Source organism: Sturnira hondurensis, unplaced genomic scaffold (genome assembly GCF_014824575.4).
Source record: "Sturnira hondurensis isolate 20B ecotype Veracruz unplaced genomic scaffold, ASM1482457v3 Scaffold0025598, whole genome shotgun sequence".
Classification (NCBI taxonomy): domain Eukaryota; kingdom Metazoa; phylum Chordata; class Mammalia; order Chiroptera; family Phyllostomidae; genus Sturnira; species Sturnira hondurensis.
This window is the reverse complement of record NW_028098229.1, coordinates 1,457,416-1,483,065: the sequence shown is the minus strand read 5'-3', so window position 1 is coordinate 1,483,065 and position 25,650 is coordinate 1,457,416. Positions and strand designations below refer to the sequence as shown.

Here is a 25,650-nt window from a genome sequence, read left to right as displayed (position 1 = left end):
TGCGTTGGGGGTCAGCTCCCCTAACCCCCATGTTGTTCAAGTATTAATTGTGTATAAGCATCACAGGATGTGAATGCACACTTCCGACTTTAAGATAGATATAACCTTGCTCTTTTCTGGAACATCAAATTTATTCAAAGTTTTATTAGGCAAATTTGATAAGTTAAAAATGAAAATATTTACTGTAGAGTGCAAACAAAATAACTGTATTAGGACATAAGACTGATTCTGTTTTACTAAACAAAAAATTGTCATCACCTTGAGTTAAACTCCTAGTCTGTATGGATGTACCCTTTCCCAGTGGCTGGAGGGGGTGGGGTACATGGAGCAGAACTAAGGTGAGGCAGGGAGGTCCCAGGTTCAAACTGTGAGGAGCCACTCACCTCAGGTGCCCCCCCCAGAACTTGCAGGGCCCCGAGAGTAAATGCTCCATTACATTCTGAGCCCTAGTCACTTACTTACCTTGCCTCATTCTTGGGGCCCTGCTCTATGTTTGGTGGAAAAGATTGAAAAAGGATTATGCATTTCCTTTGTGTGGTTTTTAAGGACTCTTTTCATTATCCTAATTCGTATTACTTTGATAATTTGAGAAAGAACGTCTTTGTTGGGTAATAAGTTATTTTGTGTAGTGGTTTGCAATTTACAAAGGGCTTTCTTTCACCCATGTCACTGAAATCTCTCACCGGCCTTGTAAGATGGATGAAGCAGCTAGTATTCTTTTTATTGGGGGTTGTAAGACGTATGGGTTCAATCCATTGCAGGTCACTTAACCTGACATGAAAGCATTTTCCTTGATGTCTTCTCACCATTTTTGGTTTAGCTACTCTGTAAGAGCCAGTTACTTTATGGTCAGTAAATTGCAGCTAAATTTCTGAAACATATCCAAAGTAGATCACTGTTCTCTACCCAACCAATATGGAGGGTAATTTTCATAAAGGGTTTGAGAAGCTTGCTTCCATCAGAGTGTAAGGAAGCCTGCCATAGACCCAGCTGACAGAGCAGAAGTGTTCCCTCTAGTAGGTTGTTCCATTCCAGTAGGTAGTTAGCTGGGAAGGGACATTCTCCTGCATGGCCAGATAGGTAATGTGGCACAGTGCTGATACAGGAGAGCCATTTATTTCTCAGTGCACCCACTACAAAGAAAAATGATTTTCATTGTATGCACTGTGCACAGAACACCTGATATGCATTTCAAAGTGTTTATAGGTTTATACAAATAGGAGTGATTGTGTGTCATCCTTGGCTGCTTCGAAAACATCCTTGGAAAACACTTCAGACTGTGTCCTTTATTAATGATGTGCCATGTACTGCAGTCACTGTGTTGGTGTGCCCACATCACAGCCCGACTGGTCGGAGCCGTGCTGTCCCTGACTTCCTCAAACACTGTTACTCTTCCATCTGTGCACCTACAGCGTCTGCTATAGACTTCTGCTTTGATATTATTCTTAGGAACTCGTAGAGATCAGAGGTCTTTTCTTACCATTTTGACTTTGACCCAGCATAATGCTTTAATCAGAATAGGTTGTAATGCAGATTTGTTGAGTTGATCTTCTCAGCTAAGTATTAGAAAAAACTACATCCTCACGAAACTACGTGCCATAAAGGTGTATGTTTTTTCTTTTCTGAAATATAAGATAAAGGATATATAAGATGAGAATGTATCCTTTCTAAAACTTCTCTTCATTTTCAATTTATTATAGTCACTTGTTCACTGACAATATTTATATCAGCATATGAGAGGTTTCCTCAAACTTCCAGTCATTCCAGTGTTTGAAAGATACAAGGCTAATTATTGATAATCATTTAGAAATAATTCTGTGTTGTCAAACAGAGTGAGGACACTATCAGAGAGAAACAGGAGGAGAGAGCTCCTATGCAGAAAGAATTACTAAGTGTAAATGAGTGTTGTATTTTTAATCACTTCCTGTACAGCCACAGTTTTTTTTAAATGAATTATATTTCTGTTATGTAGTTTAAATATTTCTGAGGAATATACCTATATACACATTCATACACAGAGTTATATGAACTTCTCTAAATTGGATGTCTGCTATTTTTAGTAACTATTTTTATGTTTATCTTTTTTTTCCATACCAGCTCTTTGAGTCCAGATGTTGATCCAGTTCTTGCTTTTCAACGAGAAGGATTTGGACGCCAGAGTATGTCAGAAAAACGCACAAAGCAATTTTCAGATGCCAGTCAATTGGATTTCGTTAAAACACGAAAATCAAAAAGCATGGATTTAGGTAGTGAGTACAATCTCCATGAATCTTTATCTGAATAGATGCTTTCAGATTAAAATCGATGGTCCTGAACACACGTCTCTGTACTTTGAACAGTAGAGAAAATAAGTGTGAAATGTGGTGATTTGGCAAAGATATTTTTCTTTGAGTTTGAGATAACCATATTTCTTATAAGTGGCATGTTTATAAATGTGCAATATGTTAATATATATGCTTTCTGATGAGAAAGGAAACAAACATGTATATCATGTTATATTCATGCATCTTTATTTGAACAATGAAATTTTTTAACACTGGCTGTTTAAAACCAGTTTCATTGATATCATATTTGTTTGGTTGTGGCATTTTGAACTAAAAGAAAAAAATTTGGAGAAGAATCATTATCTCAATCCATGTCTAGAATTTGGTTACTATATATTTTTCTTTTATTGCTATTTTTAAAGGTTTATTTAATAGAAACTCTTATGCCTTGATAATTAAGGCATTTAGTTGAAGAAATAATTTGAGAGGATATTTGTTGCAGAAAGCATCTGAAGCAAATGAGAGCAGGAGAATCATCTAGTTGTTCAATCAAACACCAATCAGGTCATGTTTCTTTTTGAATCTAAATCCACCAAAAGAACAGATAGACAAAAAAAGTAAAATAACTAATCATAGCTATCGACTGAATGATTTTTAAAGCCTTTGTTAATCAACTATAACGTATTTATGCTGTTCCCTGGTGGCTGTTTGTATTTCAAGACTAAAAATATTAATTTATCACATGTGTGCAGAAAAGGAATATTTGGTGATGCATTGCCTTGGCTAATTATGATATGCTAACATATAAATAACATACATGTCTGTGAAATGAAACAACTGGCGTATTGCATGGAGACACTGCTTACCCTCTCCTTTTGATTATAAATATTTGCTTGAGGTTTTATAATATTTGCATGAAATATTACCTGAGAATTATCACATAACCTGAAAGATCTCGGAATTGTTGAAGCATGTTGGGCAGTGGGACTAACTGGGCTAACCACTATACATTTACCTTTCAACAGTAGCTGACGAGACTAAACTCAGTACAGTGGATGACCAGAAAGCAGGTAAGGATGGACCGTTAGACTGTTGCCATAGAAACTGTGGTCCAAGGAGCTTATCATAATTACAGAGCTGCCAATCATATTGCATGTACACATAAATATTCTAGTCTTGCATGGAGGTTTTATTGTAGGAAATCAAATTGTATGAGGAGAGAAAATTTTCTGTTAGAAGACATTTATCAGTGTAGTAGATCTAAATGGAAATATAATTCAGTGATTCGAAAATGCTTAAACAATCTAGATTTTCTTTATCTGTACAGGAATGTTTTGTCACAATCTAAGAAAAATCAAAACCCTGAAAACATGATCTCTTGGGTAGACTCTTGTTTTTAAGTTATTTCTTTGATTCCTAGGTTAATACCCAAAGCAGCTTCTCAAAGTGGTGACTTTGATTTGAAGGGTAATAATAGCACAGTTGCCAATACTTTTCACTAAAGGAAAATGTCCAGTAATTGCTATCATTAGTCACTCAGAAAACCTGTTTCTTTTTCTAATGCAAGAATTAGCTCATAGTTACCTGACATTGAAATTAGACTATATAATACCTATAGCTCTTTATCTTCGCTTTGTGAACCTGTTCAAAAGGTTTTGTTTTGTTTGTTTGTTTCCTTTCATGAACTGTTTAGGGCTGGCTTCTAAAATGCTGCCTAAATGATTCCACAGAAACAGTGGATCAGATTGAACTGGGTTTTGCATTATAGCATTTTTTTCTTCTTATTTTATGAAAAGAATCAAAAAAGGAGAGTTTTTATGTGTAGTTAAAGTACTGTGCTTTGTACAATTGACTATGACTTATTATTATAAGTTTGGAATACTGTTTTAATTATTCTAGGTGCAGTATGATGTAGTAGTTATACTACTTACCACTAATTAGCTTCAATCCACCTTTTTAACCTGTAGTAGTAATTGGTTTCATCACACTTGAAGAACGTGCATCTCACACATATATGTAAAGATTATTGTGAAACATGGTTGGAGTTTCACACTCTGCAGAGTAAAAGATAGATCATAAAAATTGCATTCGGCACATCATAGAATTAACGGTAGTGCAAGGCAATTAACTGTAGCCTTAGCCCTTATTAAACAGTTATTTTTCTTATCAAACATAAAACTCACTGAAATTTTGAAACAGTGCTAAAGAAAAATATGTTTTGATAGTTTTGATAAATTAGTTACTGGCTTTTGGAGTTATTAGCGTTCAGTTCTTTTAAGAAAGTAACTTTCGTCCAAGTTGATATTCATAAAAACCAAACTGAACTGCTGAGTTTAAAGAACATGAATTTATATACTATACTTATTAGGTAAAGTAAGGAAAACACTTAATTTAACCAAGTCACTATTGCTAGAAAGAAAAGAACAGTTCGTTGTAGTTAAAAAAATAATGTTATGCAGATTTTAACGGCTATCATTTTTAACTGAAAAAATAATGATATTCAGATTTAAGTGAAAACATTTAAATAACTCATGGTGGGAAGGGAAATTTTTGTTTTTACTTTGTTTTTATTGTTGACATTATGACAGGTGCACCCATTCCCTTCTGCTTTGCCTGCATCCAGGCAGCCCTGCCCCTCCCTCTGGCTGTCACCACGCTGTTGTCCGTGTCTGTGGGTCAAATCCTTCACCTTCCTTCATCCAGTTCTCCCTCCTCCCTTCCCTCTCACAGCTGTCAGTCTCTTCCATGTGTCCATGCCTCTGTTTCTGTTTTGTCAGTTTATTTTGTTCACTAGATTTTATAATCTAATTGGATCATATGTTTATGGTGTTTTAACATCCTCAAAATAAAAGAGCAATTTTTTTGCACTATGTGCAATCTATTCTACCAAAGTACATTGGAAAAATTGGGACAAAATTTTATTTCATAGATGCCAAATTTTCAGTTATTTTCGTTTTTAAAAAATTTTTTTAAAGATTTTACTTATTTATCTTTAGAGGGGAAGGGAAGGAGAGAAAGAGAGAAATATCAATGTATGGTTGCCTCTTATGAGTCCCCTGCTGGGAACTGGCCTGCAACCCAGGCATGTGCCCTGACTGGGAATCGAACCATGAACATGTGGTTCACAGGCCTGCGCTCAATCCACTGAGCTACACCAGCCAGGGCTTTCAGTTATTTTCATTTTAATCATTTAGATTATCATGATTTAACACTTTAATGCAATGGTTTTTGTCATATTCATAGGGCATTTTAGCATAGATTGTCTGTCTAGCCATAAGCCTTTCAAAAAAAAAATTGAATTCCATTTGCCTTTTTCCTTGTAAAAGACATATCCTCTACTGTCTTTTTCCTTTTTCTTTTTTTCCAGCAGGAGGAGTAGGAATAGAAAACTATACCTAGGGAAAATAGTATGATTATGGTTTTCATTTAATTCCTGGCTAGGGCTCTTTTGTGGTATTTGGAGATAAATTTACTTTCTGAAAGAAAAGAACAGGAATAAGAAGAGAATTGGGTTTTTAACAGTTTAATCCTTGAATGTAAAAACAAAAAAATAAGGTATCCTAATGACCAAAAAGATTTACATAAAGATCTTTATCTTCAAAATTAAAAGATACTGATTTTTGTATCTGTGTAAGTACAACTAATTTCTTTGTGCATACTTTAATAGAGGAACAAAATTTCAGTCTTTCTTGTTAGTAAATACTGAATTGTTAATGTTAGGGACCTTAGTAGCTCTCATTCAGGAATCTTACTACTTAACAAACCTTCGTTCAAGTTTCTTTGATGAATATTGACCTGACTTCAGAAACCACACAGTCTCTGTAGCAATTACTTAATCCTGATGTAGTTGGAAAGCAGCCATAGAATATGTGTAAACACTCTTCATGGCTGTGTTTGAAAACATTTTCCAGGCCCTGGCTGGTGTAGCTCAGTGGATTGAGCGCGGGCCTGCGAACCACATGATCCCGGTTCGATTCCCAGTCAGGGCACATGCCTGGGTTGCAGGCCAGTTCCTGGTTCCCATCAGGGGATGAATGAGAGGCAACCATACATTGATATTTCTCTCTCTCTCTCTCTCTCTCTCTGTCTCTCCCTCTCCTTCCCTTCCCCTCTAAGATAAATAAATAAAATCTTTAAAAAAAATTTTAAAAAAAGAAAAGCGTTTTCCAGATTTGGCCCAAGGTTTGCTGATCCCTGTTATAGATTCACAAATTGTAAATATTGTCTTTTTTTCTTTTTCTTTTTTTATTGCTGCTCAAGTACAGTTGTCTCCATTTTGATGTTGTCTTTTTTTAGTAACATTTTATTATGGAAATTTTTAACCATATATATCTGTAGAGACAGTAGTCCATTGATCTCTCATATACCTAGTACCCACCATTCATAATTATCAGCATTTTGCCAAAATGTTATTGTGCAGTAAATTACACTTATAAAATATCTATTGCTTGTTTAGTCATACTTTCATTGTTTTTCTTCCCAGATTTGCCTGCCTTTATGTGTTTTAATAAATATATGTATTTATGTGCACATCTATACTTACATATACATATACATATTTGTATGTGTAAATATATATAGATTCACTTTAATAAATACACATAACAGTTCTGAAATTCATTCCAAAAATTTTTAGTGCTCTGAATAAATACATAAAGTCAAATTTCAGCTAACTTTTCATAAACAAAAACTTAATATACCTAGTTCATGTTTTATGATAATCTTTACTAGAAACATGAAATATTAATCACAGATAGATAAGACAGACAGCCAGAATAAATATACTATACATATACAGGGGTAAGCAAAAATAGGTTTACAGTCATGAATACATGAAACAATTTATTCTTGTTGAGTTAATAAAGCTATTGCAATAATCATAACCTGCATGACAACTGTAAAACTACCTTTGCTCACCCCAGTATACATACTAATGTCCTTTATGAATCCAAGAAGTTATCAAATACTTGCCTTGTAAACGGTTAAAGAACCTAAATGCAGCTGGCAACTTATCAAAATTGATAGGTATGATTCATTCAGAAAGAGATCTTCCCAATGCTAGTGCTAGGACATGTAAAGGTAGATGCCCCTGCCTAGAAATGTTTTTTTCCTACTCCCTTTGGTTTCCCAATTTCTTATTTTTTGTTCAGTTACTTAGAATGAAATCTATTTTCCTTCCTGTGACATGACTTTTATGGATATTTAGAACATGAACTTTCAAAAGTTAATATTGCTGTCAAGAGAAAAAGTAATATTGGTCTTGGAAAAAAAGAGTTTATGTGCATTTTTGTCATAACATAATCCATATATGTGCAAACCTGAATTGAGAAAGTTAAATGAACCATCTCTTTCTGCCATGCACAATAATTTTTTAAAGATATTATTTATTTTTCTTTAGAGGGGAAGGGAAGGAGAGAAGGAGAGAAATCTCAATGTATGGTTGCCTCTCATGAGTCCCCTGCTGGGAACTGGCCTGCAACCCAGGCATGTGCCCTGACTGGGAATCAAACCGCGATCGTGTGGTTCGCAGGCCTGCACTCAATCCACTGAGCTACACCAGCCAGGGCTTGCCATGCACAATAATTTATGGAATATTATTTCTTCATTGGAATCATCTGTCTTTCTGCCTGTATTACATTTTTAACATATTCTTTCTAACCTAAAACTGCTACCTCATTGTGAACATTAGGTGAAAGATGCAATCTGAATGAATCTTAAAAGGTGATTGTTTTGACTGTCTCACTTCATTTTTATTTTGGTTCATACTCTGCACTATAGAAAGCCCATGCCATAACCATGTGTCTGTAAGTGATAGCACACATGGTCCCTCCATAGTTATAGACCAGTGTATGGGCTGATGATCTCAAGCACAGACAAATTGTCTAGTGTCTCCTACCCTGCCACATTTTTGGACATGTCTTTTAAACAGTATACATAAAGAACTAGTTCCATAACTTAGATTGCCCAGGTAGTAGTAGAGGCTAAATTTGTCTGCTTTCAAGCCCCAGGTCAGGCAGTGATGGATGACACTGTCTCACCTAGGCAAAGAAATCTGTTTTGATTGCCGTCTAAAACCTAGTATGCTATTGGTATTATCTTAGGCCTTTCTGCCCAAATCCTCAAGAAATGGAGCCAAATTTTTAATTCCCTGAACTCTTCCCTGCCATCTTACGGAAATTTTTTTGGTAATGATTAAGTCTTCTTCCTTGTATTTATTACTTGTTTCTCAAGCAGTTATTATTCCCAGGCCTGGAAGTTTAAGTCAGCTCTTTAGTCTCTCTTTCTTTATATCTCTTTAGAGAGAGCCTTGATGTAGTAATTTGTTTCTGTGCAAATCTTCTATCACTCTTTCTATAGAATGTTAATATTGCCCAGAATTAGGTTTCTACCTGGTGTCAGGGTGCCCTAATGGTACTGATGACATTCAGTCTTTTGTGTTCTCTTTACTTTGTGAGCCCATGCTCTAATGAGGAAGAGACTTGATAATGCTTATGGATATGAAAGTTTAACATCTGTTAAAAGTAATTTTGAACTGTCAAAACCTTACTCTTTATTGCTTACCTTACCCTTCTTATTATTTCTGCTCTGCAAGTGAGTTTCTATGTTATTCTGTTTCTTTTAGATTATTTACATAACATGGAACAAATAATTTGACAAAAACTTTGTCTGTTGGGCTAGGAGTGGAAACTTATAACTCAAAGCTTAAAGTTTTTCCTCATTAAAATAAAGAAAATAGACAAAATTTAAATATATTTGGGAAAAATAGAAAGTAGTTACTATTACTTCACTTTTACACCTTTTCATCTATTTATGGCCCTAATTTTTTCAGCATTTTTAAATGTTCAATAATATAAATTTCACCACTGATTTTAACAAGCATTTTGTTTTTGTAAACCTCCAAGGCTCCCCCAGCAGAGATGTGGGACCTTCCCTGGGTCTGAAGAAGTCAAGCTCCTTAGAAAGTCTGCAGACAGCAGTTGCTGAGGTGACTTTGAATGGAGATATCCCTTTCCATCGCCCACGGCCACGGATAATCAGAGGAAGGGGCTGCAACGAGAGCTTCCGAGCTGCCATCGACAAGTCTTACGATAGACCCACAGCAGACGATGACGATGAAGGCATGGAGACATGTACGTTTATAATGTTGGAAAGAAAAGCAGTTACATACAGGTGTATAAAGCATCAGTTTTAAAGTGTACTTCAGGGAACCCTGGGACTTCCCAGTACCCTTTAAACTATTTTCATAATAGTAATAATTTCTCTTTTGATTCTCCTTCTCTCACAAATACACACTGGAGTTTTCTAGAGGCAGCATCTTGCGCCACTGCAATAGACTGAACGCCAGGCAGATAGGAGAATCTATTTTTTTTGCCAAGTTTTAAAGAGATTTGCTAAAATATAAAATAGTGCCATTATTTTCACTAATTATTTTTGGAAAACACAAGTATTATTGTCAAAATATAATTTCTGTGAACATGAAATTTATTTTTATAAAGTAATTAATGTTTTTAAACATCAGTTTTAACTCAGGGTTTTAACTCAGTTTAAGTAGTTATATTGATAGATATAATCCACATAATATTTTTATTTTGAGTTCTTAATAATTATTAGGAGCATAAAGGTATTCTGAGACTGAAATGTTTGAAAACCACTACTATATAGTTAATGTGATGTCTCCCATGGCTACATGTAATGGTCTGTGATTTTGAAAACGTATTTTTGTTTTGATTTTATAGATTACTCTTGCTTTCCTTGAACTGAGCTAGCATGATACATTTGTGTGCATATATTTCCAAATTTCAAAATATGTTAAGCCAAGATAATTAAAAGTCAAAGGTTAATATGAATGAGCAATGCATTTTCCATAGTATATTGAGAAAAAAATTAACATTTATAAATATGTACAGATTTATACTTCAGAGAATAATTTTTTAGACATTTATAGTATAAATATAACCATTCAGTGAAAAATAAGGGGAAAAAAACTGTACTAGTCTGTTTACTTAGAAGAGAAAGAGCTTAGGAGTGGTTATAGTAAAAACTGTTGATTAGCTAATATTGTTCATGAGTACTAATTAACATTTTAGTTTTTTAAATTCAAATGTGACTCTCTCTAACCATTGTAAGCAAAGTCAGAGACACCACAGCTAGAAGTTAAAGTGGAGACCAGAGGTAATTGAAGTGGGTTGTAAAGTACTTGCGTAACTTTTGATTGGACCATTTCTCTCATACATAAGAATAATTGTGGTGAGGAAGAAGAGTTTCAAATAAAAGTCACTTCTGAGGAAGTTTTAAGCAAAATTCTATAATTTAGCCTGTTGCGTGTGTGTTTGGGAGGACGAATATGGCTGCCATAGTGTAATAGGCACAGCAACGCTCAGAGGGAAGATCGCTGCCCCTCCTCCCTTCCCAGTTCTCTGTCTAAATCTGGACAGTTTTTTCACTTCACCCAGCCAGTGATTTCAAATATACGCAGCCCATTCTTGCCAGATGAAGAGCATATTTCCTACTTTTGCTGCCAAGCCTAGTCTCCAAGATCCTGAGTCATATCTTGAACCTTCTTGCACTGTCTCTTGCTGTGCCCAGGGTCCCTTGCCAACCTTGCAGGTATGACTCGCGCAGCCCTTCCTGGAAGGAACCCTGTGACCTGTGGACGTTGCCTGGGTCTGTCCTGGGTATATATTTAGTAAGAGATGAGCTTGGCCCCTTGCTATTTACTTTTTAAGCATCTGCAATTTATGATGCTTTTGAACCTGTTCTTGTTAAAATGTTATTTAAATCCCCTTATAAAATGCAGAGGTTTTTTTTCCAATTATGTTACTCATTTCAAATGCAACGGGATGGAATCCTTATCAACCTGGGGCATGTGCTTAATTCTAGAGGGACAGCCTCCGCAACTTCCCGCCAACATGGACATCTCACTTTGTCCCTCGGTGAGCTTAGTTTCTTTTTTAAATTGGAAATAACAAGTTTAAGAATATTATATTAAAACTTATTCATCCAGCTATCATCAAGACAAAACAAACAAGTGGATAGACTAATCACAGTTTGTAAGCCATAAGTAAAATTCTGGACAGGAGCTGGCAGTGACCCTTGTGACTTGAGCACTTACAAGTACAAAGTACTGAGTTTCCCAAAGTGCTGATTTCATTTCTTTTTCAGACCAGTTTGCTGAACTTCAGATGATAAATGAAAGGCAACTGTCATACATTTCAAATATTTGCAGTGTGAATTGTTGAAATTTAATTAATAAAGTGCAGCAAACACTAACCTGGAGTTGAGATGACTTGCATCCTAGTCCACATTTTTCTAACCAGTTGGAATTTTGGTCAAACCACTTAACATCCTTGAGCTTTAATTTCCTCATGTGTAAAAGTAAAGATTTGGACAACTAGCTCAGTGATTTTCACATCGTGTGCAGTGACGTCTGGTCGGGAGTGGTGCTCAGTGGCAGAGGGAGTCAGAAACAAGTGGGAGGCTGAGCAGGTGGGACGCTGAGGAGACTCCTGGCCACCCTGCCCCGGATGTCACTGCTTCTGGACTTGGCGGTTGTGGGGGTTTTAATCACTTTAAATACATTGTGGTTCTTTGCAAATTTTAATTTTAATAAAAGGTAGTTTGCTGTTACTCATAAACAGTTTGCAAGGCTATGGTTTTGATGGTTTCTGAGGTCCCTTCTAGTTTTCATATTCCATGATTCTCTGTGACGTTGCAGTTACCTTCCTAAGTCCTGCCTGCTTCCTCTCTCACCTCTGTAAACTCCAGAGAGGAAAACTCATCAAGCCTCTGTCACTCCTGCAAAGCCAGCACAGGAGTTGGCGAATCATAAGATTCAGTGACTATGTGTTGTATCAGTAAGTGTGTGCCGGAGAGAGAGGGAGAGACAGTTGTAGCAAATGGGGTAGTTGTGACCCCACTGTCCTTTTCATATCCCATACTGCACCTACGTGTCCTAGACCTTACTCCCTCAGCAAACTTTTTGTTTTTCCAAAATATATATATAATATATATAATATATATTATAATATGTATTATATATATTATATAATACATATTATATATATATTATATGTATAATATATAATATATATAATCTGTCACATAAATACTATATATAAAATATATCTATATAATCTGTCAAGGCTTGTGTCACTCTGGTGGTCAGTGGAATGTCACCTTTGCATATGACTAGAAGCAGAAAGGTCTTTTCTGGCCCCAGTCATGACAAAGCAGTCCACCCAGCCAGCTCTTCCTTTAGTTATCTCAACACTGTCCTTTTGAGTCTGGCTCATGGATCCTCAGGGCACACTTGCTGTCATTGCCCCTTCCCTGAGTCTGCATTCCCATTGCTGGTCGTGCTTCTGCCTCCTCACCTTCCAGCACCAGCCCTCTCTGTGTGTCCTGCTGTTGTCTGTGCTCCTGGGCCTGGGGAAGCTGGGCTTTCTTGTCTGTGGTGTGCCTCAGCTGCGGCCGCCTGCTGAAATTAAAATGCTGGGTCACGACTGAATGTGGCTTTGAAAAGGGGACCAACATGCTGAACATTTTTTTCCATCATACAGCACATTTTGTTAAGGATGCAGTTAGTACTCCTTAAAAATTCTGGGATGGAGAGGGGCCATTGTTGAAAAGCTGCATAAGGAGAGAGCGCAGGCTGGGGGTGTGGACAGACTTTGCTGTTTTCTTCCCTCACTGAGCCCGTTTCATCTTTGGCACCAACACCTTGATTGCTCTTGTCACTTGGGGTTGAGCCCCTCCCCAGTGGCTCCATTTCTTGGCTCTAAGTGGGCTTGCCTCTTCTCATCAATGTTGAAGCCCTGACACCAGCACACACTGGGGGCCAGGGACTGGGCCGGGCCCATGTGGTATCTGATGGCTGTCATCTTGGCAACACTTATGTTCTTCCCATGGAGACAGCAGAAGCCAGCGTTTTTGTCTTTCATTTAATCCATCTGGCCTCTCCATGTTGTGTGTCTGTCTGGCTCAAGATGGAGCTCTGTACTCTGGGACCCATTATCTCCAAGGTCCTACCTGTGTTTGACAGGTCAGGGCATCTACAATCTGCTCCCTCTTATATGCAAATTACATGCACTGCCTGGCTCTCAGCAAGTGGCTTCTACAACCTCTCCCCCCCGCCTCATGAGTCAGTTTCTGTTGCTGCTGAGAAAATGCATACAGTAACATTTCTTTGTTTTCTTTTTGAAAAATATATAATTTCATTTTTTTCCTCAATTAAAAGTTGCCAAATTGTAAGCCTTACTATCAATTTAGTAACAGCTTTTTGGGGGGTCATGGAGGAGAAACAGCAAAACCAAATGCTATCCTTTTACTTGTGCCTATTAATTTTAAGATATGTGTAGTTTAGAATTTTAAATGTAAAAACCTGTAGGACATGAAAATATAAAGACAGAAGTACTTTGTTATGGTACTTTTTAAGTCTTAAGAAAAAAGCATTGCTCTACAATATACATAGGTTAGCAGTATGAGATTTCAAGAAACTAAATTTATGTTAGTATATCAGCTAATATGAGAGCTGATTTACCAACATAAATTTATTCCAGGGGAATCATTGTTTCTTTATTAGTTTCAAAATACCTATTGCATTTTTATCTCAGATTTTCTACTTGGCATTCTGCACACTTCTGCACACTTTCATCACTATGTTTTGAGCAAAAATAATGCAAGCTAAGTCTAATTTTACTTTAAGCAGAACCCTTTGATTACAGCAAATATGTGAAAGAACTCAGGACATGGGAATTAAAGTCAAAGAACTTTGTAAAAGATTTTCTATTTGGTTGCTGTTCTAATGGATAATTGGATATTAATCTATAAAACATTTTTTTCTGAAATGCTAGAAATAAGAGTAACCTATTTTATCTTTTTATGCCAATTTGTATACTTCAATATCACCTGCAGTTAGTTTAAGAAAAGGAGGTTTGATTAATTTTAGGGAGCTTCTGAATGCAGTATGTAGATTACATTCTTTTTGCTGAAGCCAAAAAGGACAAAAGTCACATGTGAAGTGTTTGAATTAAAGACTTCTCATTTTAACCATTTTCTTGAGAAGAAAAAAAAGAATTTAAATAATTGACCAAGATCTTACTTAGAAGCTGAATTATAGAATGCATACCATCTAATTCTCAGTCCTGTGATTTTTCTAGAATATTAAACTTCCAAATGGGAAAACCCATTACATTAAAACCACTTTCAACTATTTAAGTGTGTTTGAATGAGTGTGGCGCCTACAGTGTGATGTTTAGGCTGGGGTGGTTCAACCCAGTGGGTGAAGGGACACTGAGAAGTGGTTTAGTTAAGGGCCATTGTAGTGCACAGGTTACCATGGCACCAAAGAGCTCTGTGCCTACTTAGCCTCTGGAATGAAGTGGAGAGGCAGGTAAGGGGGGAAGGCCTCGCGGAGAGGAGAGCCGTATTGGCTGAGATGAGTGATCTTCAGCAGGGTGCATGGGGAGCATGAAGTACGGGGATGTGTGCAATGGGATCATCTCTGGCTGCTGTAGTTCTGTTTGGTTGATGTGTATGGAAGCAGGTGAAGGCATAGTGGGAATTGGATTTAAGATATAGGCCACAGGTGACAAACACAAGGCCTGAGGGCTGAATCCAGCCCTCCACCTTGTTTAGTCCAGCCTGGGGCCTTGTTTCTACCCCTTGACAGCCCCGAGCTCTTGCTTAATAGTTAAGGAGTAGTTACATTTATACAGCCCTAAAATTACATTCGGCCCGTTGAAGGCAACTTCGAGGATGATGGGGCCCCCAGTGAAAATGAGTCTGACACCCCTGCTGTAGGCAGCGGACAGATCACTGACAGCGGTAGTTTCAGTTATTTGTATTCTTCACTAAGGACCCTAAAGAGCGTTTGGAGAATTTCCAGTAAACGAATATGACTGTTGGGGCCATGAGATCGAGAACGGTTATCAAGGACGGGTGGGGGCAAGATGAGTTATGTGATAGTAGTGCAGTGATGCAGGTGAGTGACGATGCTTGGCAGTGCCAGAGGAAAGGAAGGAACTGCATTTACACACTTAGCAACCCACACACAAAGGCGGATGATGATGTTGTGGTTTTTCACATTAGCATTTCTATGCTCAGGAACTTCCTCTCCCTGTGTAATCACTCCCTTACCAAGCTTTCTTAATTTTTCCTCAGGAAATCTCCTAATCCCACTCCTTCTGTCCAGTCTAGCCCAGTTCTCATTATTGAATATCTGAGGTTATTGCTAGGATCTGCTGACTGGCCATACTGTCTGCAGACTTGCTGAGGAAGCTCCATAGTCACCTTCCCAGGCTCACAGCTCCCGTGCCAACTTGGGCAGCTCCGTGAGGGGTGTCTCCTTACTGCCGGGTCCGGTGTACATTACATGGTCTTCCTTCTTCAAGAAACTTTTTTTCTGAATAACCTGGTTTTCCCTTGACTTTCTAAAGCCATAACTTATTATGTAGAATGTTTCTGAGACTTACTAGTATAACGAATTTTTTGAACATCAAGGAAGTGTTGTGTGTCCCTCAGTATGGACGGTGTGGCATGGGACTGAAGAACACCGGCCTCAGGGAGGTAGTCTTTTCCAGTTTTCAGTAAGTGATCAAAGTAGGGTATTGCTAACCATTCGCTGTTTTTTCATCACATTTGCAAATTTTTGTTATTCTTGTTTTGTTTTCCACTTAAAAAGTCATACCAGTGGCCTGTTTTTTTGTGTATTGTTAAAATATATACTCACCACCAAGCTCACTCCGATTAAAATGAAATCTTAGTGGCAGTTTCAACAGCAGGGGTATTATGAATATTTCCATCTTACGTAACCAGTCCATTCTGGGTGTTGAATGGAAAGCCTTAGCTTCAATTTACATTGACTCCATGGACTGGAAACAGTATCCAGTGCGGACCATCACTGAATATAAAAATCAGTAGGATGCTGAAAAGAAATGTGCAAGGGCTCAGAAAATCGAGGCTATGACTCCCACTGCACGTCGGCTGCAGCATTCTCTTTCCACTTGGGTGGGTGGAATAGTGGAGATGACTTTGTTCCAGTCTCTTCACAAGCATTTTGCCTGCTTCATTTAGAGGGAACGTTATAGAGAAGGTTCGAATGTAGAGTAGAAGTGAAGAATGGTTTTTGGTAATCAGTGTTAGATTATTTGGGAGAGTGATCTTAACTGCTTTTGTCTTCCCACACACTCCAACTCCAACATAAACTGACAGGTTTTACTTTTTTTAATGAAATAAACATGCTTTTAGAATAGACTATCTTAGGAATCATCTTTCTGAACTTTCCTCCAACTCCTGAAACCTTTTGTATGATGCCACTGATAAATGTTACCTGATTCTTTCACATCTTTTCTCCTTTCCTGTCCATACTCTTGGTTCTTAAGTTATTATTCCCACTGCACATTTTAATATGAGACCTTCTTGATTCTTCATACTTCACTCCTGCTTTGTATGTGTGGGTTCTTTTTTTAAAGTGCACTAAAACAGCTAAGTTTTTCCCTTGCCAAGAGCTTATCACTCTAATGTTAAAAGCCAGAGTCCAGAAAATCAGATCCTGTTATTCGACACCATCGGTATCTCTAGCTGTTCATTTCCTACATCTTTTTTCCTTTTCCAAAGTCAAATACTCAATTAAAATAAGAAATAAAAATAATATCTATGTCCCCACAGTTCCCAAATTGTACACAGGACTTTTCATTCATTGCCTGGAAGTCCAGTCCTCACTTGTTTTATTATATTGCCTTTTACTTCACGTTCATCGGTAGCCATTGACAGCAGTGAATGGATTTGCTGAGTCTTCTGAAGTCTTCCCTTACTAATGTCTTGTCTTAACTTACTTATTTCATGTTTCGTTTATAGAGATGGATTCTGAAGACTGAGTCATCATGTGTGCAGTTATCATGTTTAATTCTTTTTTTTACTGAGGAATAACTTATTCTTTTCAATTCTTTTATTTACTGAGGAATATTTGTTTCTATCATTACGTATTTCTAATACCAGGGGTAATTCTATCTAAATAGGAAGCAGTAAAGGACAGCTTGTCACATGGTTAGCTCTTTGTTCAGTCACTCTGTTATTCACTCAACAAATACCTAACGACTCTTCTTTGGTCTGTGCCCACAGAGGTGAGACTTTGTTCAGTGGGGAAGAGGAAGTACCAGTCCTACCAGTTTTCTTTCATATTCCTCTGTTTATACACGTTTAACAATTCATTCAACTCTAGTGACAAGTCTGAACGAATCCGTTAATTATAATAAAATTATCAGAGCTCTCTAATGTGACAATCACTATTAAATCTTACACTTCTGAGAAATAGCAGTTTACATATTTCACAATCACTCTAAAGTTTGATTTATATAATGTACTCATTAGGGCACTTTTAGCTGTATTTAATAGAAAAGTCAACTCAGATCACTTCAAACCATTAAGAAATAGTCTTATATAACTGAATTCTATAATTAGTCTGGCAGTTTCAGGCATTATTGATTCCTTAGCGTTGTTATCGAAGACCCAGCATTTTTCAGCCCCTTTGCCTGCACTGTCCTCAATCCAGAGGTAATTGCAGGGCTCTGAGTGTTTTACTTACTATGCCTTCTTGTTCCTAACCAGCAGAGGGGTGTGAGCCATTCTCCTAAGTGTGGGATATGTCCATTCAGGTTAATGGGGTGGTTCTGGGACTAATAACATTGGACTAATAAATCAACATGGTAGGCACCTGTAGGTTCATATACATTTAATAATGGATTTGCCCCTTGGAGCTAGCTGCATTCTGAACACAATCAGTTTCATTGGGAAGGAGGAAGAGAGAAAATGGGTTTGGATAAGCACGCAGCAGGGATCAACAGTAGCATGCTTCTCAGTGGGGAAAAAAGACCAATGAACGTGGAGCTTAGAGTCAACTTTTGACAATAAAATGTCTGTGATGATTTGATAGAAATATTTATTTCTGACATAAGGTACAGAACTTTGAGTTTCAGTTGAAATCTAAAGTCATTTTCCCCATAGTCATTAACGTACAAGTACCCAATTTTTTCCAAACTTATTGGTGACTCAGTCCTAACAAATACCTTACAGAACTAAGTAGAGTAATTTGTAACTTGGACTAGAATTTTAATTGAACTTTATTTGCATTTGTTGAAAACATGGTAATTAGGTATGTCTTAATTGTAGAATGACTGTGCCAAATTAAAGAGAAATAAGCAGCTTTAATTATACCTTCTTTAAAAAGAGAAACTTGAGAGTATTTGTCTGCATATGCAATCACATGAGAAAATAACTGATAGTTTACTGCGTAGTTGGTTAAAATAGGTGTAAATGTTTGGCAAAAATAGAAATTTCTTTTCGGAAAGAGATAATCATCTTCCATTGTGCAGGCTATCTGCACAAGGACAGTGACTAATCTGTAAAGATGAGCAAAATTACAGAGAAAGTAAAAAGTATATATCATTTACAATAGTAAATTATCTAAATGTAGGTTTACAATTAGTTCTCGCACTGTAATTTACTGTATGAACACAATAGATTAAGCCATTTGCTGCTAATATATTCCCAGTACTTTTATTACTTGAAAAATTAATGTCTATGGTCTTTCATTTCATTAATTTATGATTTTATTAGATTGAGTTGTACCTTATTATAAAGCTAGTATTAAATGTACAGAGATTGGTTTTAAAACTTTAAAAATAACCTGACTAGGATATCAGTGACCTTGAGATATTATGTATGTTAAAATTAAGCATTTGTAACCAATTTATTTAAGTTTTTTAAACCACATTAATCTTGCATAGGGATGGGGCAAAGTAAGATATTCTTATTTTTCCCTATCAAATAATTTTAGAGTTTGAAACATGTATAATGTAATACTTTAAAAGAACATCTTATGTCTGTTCTTTTATCTTTTAGATAATGTATTATCTAAATTAGAATAATTCAAAATAAGCATAAATAATCCTCAAATGCGCAAGTATCATCTTAGATAGTCTACTTGCTTGGGGCAGGAATTCTAGCTAGAAATTTTTATTTTATAAAATGAGTTTACAAAACCCAAAGTGAATAAATGATTTAATACTAATTTTCTGTTTCACCCAATTTAGAAAATAAGTGGTATTACATACACCAGAAAATTACTGTGAATATGAAAAGAATTGGCAACAAATGTGGCTTCAGTGTATAGTTAGTTGTGAAGGCTTTGCCTTTGTTCTGTTACCAAGCCAAGTGCAGGCATATGCCCCTTGTACCTCTGCCAACTGTCAGGCAGAGGACTCGCAGAGTTGCCGACACTGCCATTCATGAGTTATGGTGACGGCTGCTGTGGATGACAAAGTCATTTACATGTACTGGGCTCCTTTTTTCCTTTATAGTTTCAGACATTTGAAGGGGTGTGCAATTTATTAAACAACACATACAGCACTAACAATAATAGCATCAAAATACAACAGGAACTGATGAGAGCCATACCAAGTATGGTGGACCCTTGAACAACACAGGCATCAATTGCACAGGTCCACTTACACGTAGACACTTTGCAGTAAGTGAGTACAGTACTGTAAGTATATTTTCTCTTATGATTTTCTTAATGACATTTTCCTTCCTCTAGTTTATTTTATTGTAAGAATATAGTATGCAAAATATGTGTTAATTGGTTGCTTATGTTATCAGTAAGGCTCAGTCAACAGCAAGCTCTTGGTAGTTAAGTGTTGGGGGAGTGAAAAGTTACATGTGGATTTTTGACTGAATGGAGGTGGCACCTCTCAACCCCACATTATTCAAGGGTCAGCTGTATCATGGGCCTTCCTGGTGCTACTGCAGTCGGGGTCTGGCTGGTTGTTTCAGGCTTGGTTAGAGGAGACTAGGCATTGTTCCGAAGCCAGAGGAGCAGTGGCACCCAGGACTGGATGAATGCTTGCGTGGTGGGATGAAGCCCTGAGCCAAGCTTGCCAGTCATCTTTCATGTAAACAGCCATTTATGAGCAGCTGAGGTTTGCCTAGCATTTCTTGATTCAGCAGCTTAGAGAATGGGAGACAGTCATATGAGAAGGGCAATCGTGACACTTTGTAGAAAGAGGTATGGAAGTTTTGCAGTTTGGAAATTTTAGAAAATCCACCAGCATCCATCTATTTTATTTGAGTTTACAACTGACCTAAGTTTTTAGCTCCTGAGAACTTTTGAGAATTGTTTTATAGTGATTTGGTCAATTATCTCAAAGTTGAGACCACAATTATTTCCCAAAGGGTTGAGGCAGTGTTTGACAATCAGGGCACAGTGTGTCATGGGTGTTGCTACACTGTGCTACAGCTCCACCAAAGCTATATGTACATTCTCTTGGAGGGGCTGTCATTTGAAAAGGCTTCACATAATTAGCAAGCCCTTGGGGCAATATGCTAGGATATCCTTTCCCTGGTTGATTGTGACCACAGAAAATTACAGCCTTAGCTCAGCATTTATTTGCAAGGCTTTGGATTTTCACTAGCAAAGGCCATCTAAAACTTGTAACTGGCTTCCTCTAACAAACCACAATCCCTGTTTACATGTGGAAGAGGGAGTGGCCTGCAACTAGATAACTTGGCATAGAGGGAGGTGAGCATTTCTGAGATCATGGGTGCAGTTGCCAGCCCATCCTACAGCCACTGCACATTTGACCTAGCTTTTTCTTTTTTAAGTATATTTTACCGATTATGCTATTACAGTTTTCCCACTTACTTTCCCCTTTATCCCCCTCCACCCTGTCCCCTCAACCCTCCAGCATTCCACCCCCTGCCCCGCCTTAGTTCCTGTCCCTGGGTTGTACATATAAGTTCTTTGAATCCTCTGTTTCCTATACCATTTTTATCTCTCCCCATCTATTTTATGCCTATTAATTATGCTTGTTGTTTCCTATACCTTCCCCCCAATGCACCCTCCCTCCCCCACTGAAATTTCTCCATGTGATGTCCTTATCTCTGATTCTGTTTCTGTTCTGCTTAGTTTTTGTTTTCATTGTTTTTCTTTTCTTTTGGGTTATTTGTTGATAGTAGTGAGTTTGTTGTCATTTTACTGTTCATATTTTTATCTTTTTCTTAGATAAGTCCCTTTAGTATTTTATATAATAATAGTGGCTTGGTGATGATGAATTCCTTTAACTTGACATTATCTGGGAAGCACTTTCTCTGCCCTTCCAATCTAAATGATAGTTTTGTTGGAGAGAGCAATCTTGGATGTAGGTCCTTGCCGTTTATGACTTTAAATACTTTCCAGCCCCTTCTTGCCTATAAGGTTTATTTTGAGAAATCAGCTGATAGCCTTATGGGCACTTCTTTGTAGGTAATTCTCTCCTTTCCTCTTGCTTCTTTTAGGATTTTCTCTTTATCTCTAATCTTGGGTAACTTAATGATGATGTGCCTTGGTGTGTTCCTGTCTGGGTCCAAGAGGAGCCCAAAGAGGTTCTTCTTTGGGACTCTCTGGGCTTCCTGAGTTTATTTCCTTTACCAGATTGGGGAAGTTTTCCTTCATTATTTGTTCAAATAAGTTTTCAGTTTTTTGCTGTTGTTGTTCTCCCTTCTGCCACCTCTATAATTTGGATGTTGGAATGTTTCAGGTTGTCCCAGAGGTTTGTAAGACTGTCCACTTTTTTGAATTTTTGTTTCTTCATTCTGTTCCTGTTGGATGTTTTTTTTTTTTTCTTTCTGTTGTTCCAAATTGTTGCTTTAAGTCCTGGTTTCTTTCCAGTCACTATTGGTTCCCTGTATATTTGCTTTATTTCATCTTGGATATCTTGCATTTGTTTTCTTCATTTTTGACCAAGCTCCATCAGATCTGTGAGCATTTTGGCCTTTAAATTTTCTATCAGATAGGTTGGAGAATTCTCCATCTCCTCATCGCTTAGTTCTCTTTCTGAAGTTTTGCTCTGTTTTTTTTTTTCACTTGGGCCATATTTCTTTGTCTTGGCACACCTGATAAGTTATAAGGGGGCAGGGCCTTTGGTATTCACCTGGGCAGAGCCTCCCACATTGCTGCACTGCCTGTGGGGGAGGGGCCAGAGAGGAAACAGTGCAGCCTGCCTGCTTGTCTCTAGTGTACTTTCCATCCGACTCGTGTGTGAGACTGGGAGTGCAACCTCCGCTATAGTCCACAGTCAGCTCTGAGTCTAGTTTCCCTTTCAGTTGGCCCCACCTGCACAGCCCGCTGCCTCCCAGGGGCCAGCCCCACCCACCTGGTCTGCAGACTTGCGTCAGTTTTTCTGAGATGAACCTTCTGGAGTGATTTCATCAGTGTGAGCCACAAGTCACAGCCTCCAGTGACCACACAGAATTGACAGGTTTTTGAAATGTATTTCTTGTTGCTGTGATTATCTTCAGGGCAGACTGTGTAATGACTAGGTGATAGACTACTGGAATACATGCTGTGTGAAGTGTGGGACCTAGCAATAATGAACAGAGTTGACCAAAAATGTGTGAAGGTTTTGCTCAAGGACAACGGTACAAGGGTATAATATGGAAAGGTGCCCAGACTGGCCATGTGCTGGCCCCACATCTTCCTGTTTCCTCAGCATTTAGTGGAAGAAGTTGGTTTAAATGACTTGCAGAGTATCACCTGGATTTGGACTTTGTGATGTTTTTACTGTTTGCTGGACCTTGGGCATGACCTGCTGGGATGGAAAACATGTTGGCTCATGTTTTTATCCAAATGTGTCAACAAAAAGAATTATACACCTATGTTTTAGTGTTATGGAAAATGGATGGCATTTAAAAAGAACTATCACTTGACTATAGTCATGTCATCATTTCATAATCTCAGTTTAGTAGCCAAACACTAAGATATTGAATTTGTTTTACTATGTCTAATTATATTCGTGATATTGTGTATTGCTAACTTAGGTACCCTTTGTTTACAGAGAGGCAACACTGAATTCACTTGAAGATATATTAACTTGATTTAGAGATCTGTTCTTTGTGAAAGATGGGGAAGAAGCCTAACTGTTCTATTTGGTTCTCCATTAGAAGAAGCTTAATACTGATTTGTACTGTATTTGGTGATGAAAAAAATAATCTCAGATTTCAAGGTTATAACTTGAAGCCCCAAACCTTTGGCAATTAATCTCAGGAAAGATTTTATGAGAATAGCTGTTAGTATGTACATCTATTGCTTCCCACTTAATATAGAAGTTCTGAAAGTTTTTTCAGTAGGTGGAAACCCACTCTAGTTAGTTGTCATTCTTTCAAGTGCAAATGGTTTGGGCATTGGACTGTATGCTTATGAAGTTTTTGTTCAAAGGATGGAATCTTGTTATTGCGAAGTAGAACTTTTTAAGGTAATTCAATAAGGTTATTGAGTTACACATTTTCATGCCTCCATCTGCCTCTCTGTGCCTTCCGTTGTGCAGACTGGCCTTACTTTATGGCAATATAAGGAAAAGTTACAGAGGCTGTGCAGATGCAGTTGTCTGTGCGGAAATCATAAGTGGACATGTTTAGGAGCCGAAGGAAAGGAACTGTGCCAACGTTGGTGTGCTAACTAGAGAATGGCATAGTTTAACACATTAACAAGGGGCCAGAGTGGATCCACTTCACCCTCATCCAGGAGGAGAGGAAGCACTTGGGGAGGAGTGGCTTGTTTTCTTTACATTTTGCAAATAACAGGACCCTCAACAGAAGTCTGTGCTATGAGGAGGGCCAGCTAGTTCCCACAGCAACACGTGTGTGTGGCAGTCATCCACAGGACAGGGTCGGTTTTAACTCCATGTAAAAGACAGCATTGCAGCCCATGTAATGGCAGGACCTAACAGTAGAAAACTGAGGAAATAATATCCTCACATATATTTTAGATTCCTTAGTTTTGTTCCTTTGGTTCACTGTATTCTTTATCTGTTTTTTTGTTTGTTTGTTTGTTTGTTTGTGTCTTTTGTCCTTCTAAGTGGAAGAAGACACAGAAGAAAGCTCAAGATCAGGGCGAGAGTCCGTGTCCACAGCCAGTGACCAGCCTTCACATTCTCTGGATAGGCAAATGAACGGGAACCAAGACAAAGGAGATAAGACTAATAGGAGAAAGGATAAATCTGGAAAAGAGAAGAAGAAAGATAGAGATAAAGAAAAAGATAAAATGAAAGCCAAGAAGGGAATGCTGAAGGGCCTGGGAGATATGTTCAGGTAAGTCTTCACCAACCCAAAACCAGATCATCCCTCAACACCTGTATGAGGCTAATAAAAAATACTGAAAGCACAGATTTGAAAATAGCTTTGAGGTCAACCAAAATTCATTTCTAATTTCCAGACGTAGCTACTTCATTTTTAAATTCTTGAGGTTTTCAAGAATATAAAACCTTTATATTTTTTAAACCTTTATCGTGCCAGCCATGGACGGGGCTGTTGAGAGGATGGAGGGCAAGCCTACATTTTAGGCAGGCAAAGAGCGACAGCCCCCAGAGACAAAGGGCTGTTAAAGCAGTGTTTGTTCTTTTGAGAGTGGGAACAATGGTTCATTATTTAAATTTAATGTAGTTCAACTTAGCAGTAGCATTTAAAGGTTCATTACAACAAGTCTACTAAAAATGCTACAAATAGAGCTTCAATTAAGCCATGTTGATTAATTTAACATATGTTACTGCAGGTCTGTAAAGATTTCATTAAATGTAGTCTCTAGCTGTTTTCTGACAGCAGTTTTTGTGTCCCTAAATTATATTCCAGGATTACTTAGCATATCATTCTTTACAAATCATTGCCACACAATAAAAGTGACAAGTTGTTAAGAAGTTGCACTGCAACTCTTCCAGAAATTCAGGTGACTTATAATACTCAGGTAGTTAGTGTGTAACAGAAAGATTCATTGATTGTTCCATAAATTATATCCCAAAACATATTGTGATGATGGTTTAAATTTGAAAACATGCTCTTCACAAAGTAGTTATACTACAGTATGAAACCTTTCCTTTTACCATTTTTGAAGTGGCACTGTGAATGAGTTTTTATTTTCACAGAATTTTTAAATTGATGATACCAAGGTTGACCTCAGTAGGTCAGGAGTTAGAGATTTGTCAAGCCTGCAAAGTTGAGGACTCAGGGTCCAGCCTGCAGGCCACACAGCACAACAGATGTGTTCTGTGGGTGTCTGATTAAGTGCACAGAAGAAATGAGCTATAGATGGTGATAATACACAACCTGGCCTATTAGTGTGCCAGCTTTAATTTAAATACAATTGGGTTTCCATCTCCAGTGCTTCGGAACATTGGGATTTTCACAGTTTTACATTAGAGTTTTTCTTGTTTTTATAATGATCCTTCTGAATGCATTTTCACTCAGATCATCGTTTTTCATTATCTCCACATCCAAGAATGCTGAGAGTGAAATTGCTCTAATCACAATTTTATTTCAGGTTCTGTATTAGCCAGGGGGCTTTCCATTTTGTATATGCAAACTG

At 37.5% G+C, this 25,650-nt stretch overlaps 1 protein-coding gene across 22 annotated transcripts in view; it reads left to right on the top strand.

Moving 5' to 3' along the window:
• Positions 1–25,650, top strand: part of PARD3 (par-3 family cell polarity regulator) — a 723,671-nt gene that overhangs the window by 454,243 nt on the left and 243,778 nt on the right. For 10 of the 22 annotated variants that reach the window (XM_037039898.1, XM_037039896.1, XM_037039891.1 and 7 more), the window contains 4 exons: positions 2,098–2,249; positions 3,290–3,334; positions 9,167–9,394; positions 24,152–24,383. In XM_037039898.1, coding sequence (XP_036895793.1) covers positions 2,098–2,249; positions 3,290–3,334; positions 9,167–9,394; positions 24,152–24,383 — 657 coding nt within the window. The remainder of the gene's footprint in view (positions 1–2,097; positions 2,250–3,289; positions 3,335–9,166; positions 9,395–24,151; positions 24,384–25,650) is intronic. The other 12 variants (XM_037039905.1, XM_037039903.1, XM_037039900.1 and 9 more) reach the window with 4 other exon arrangements.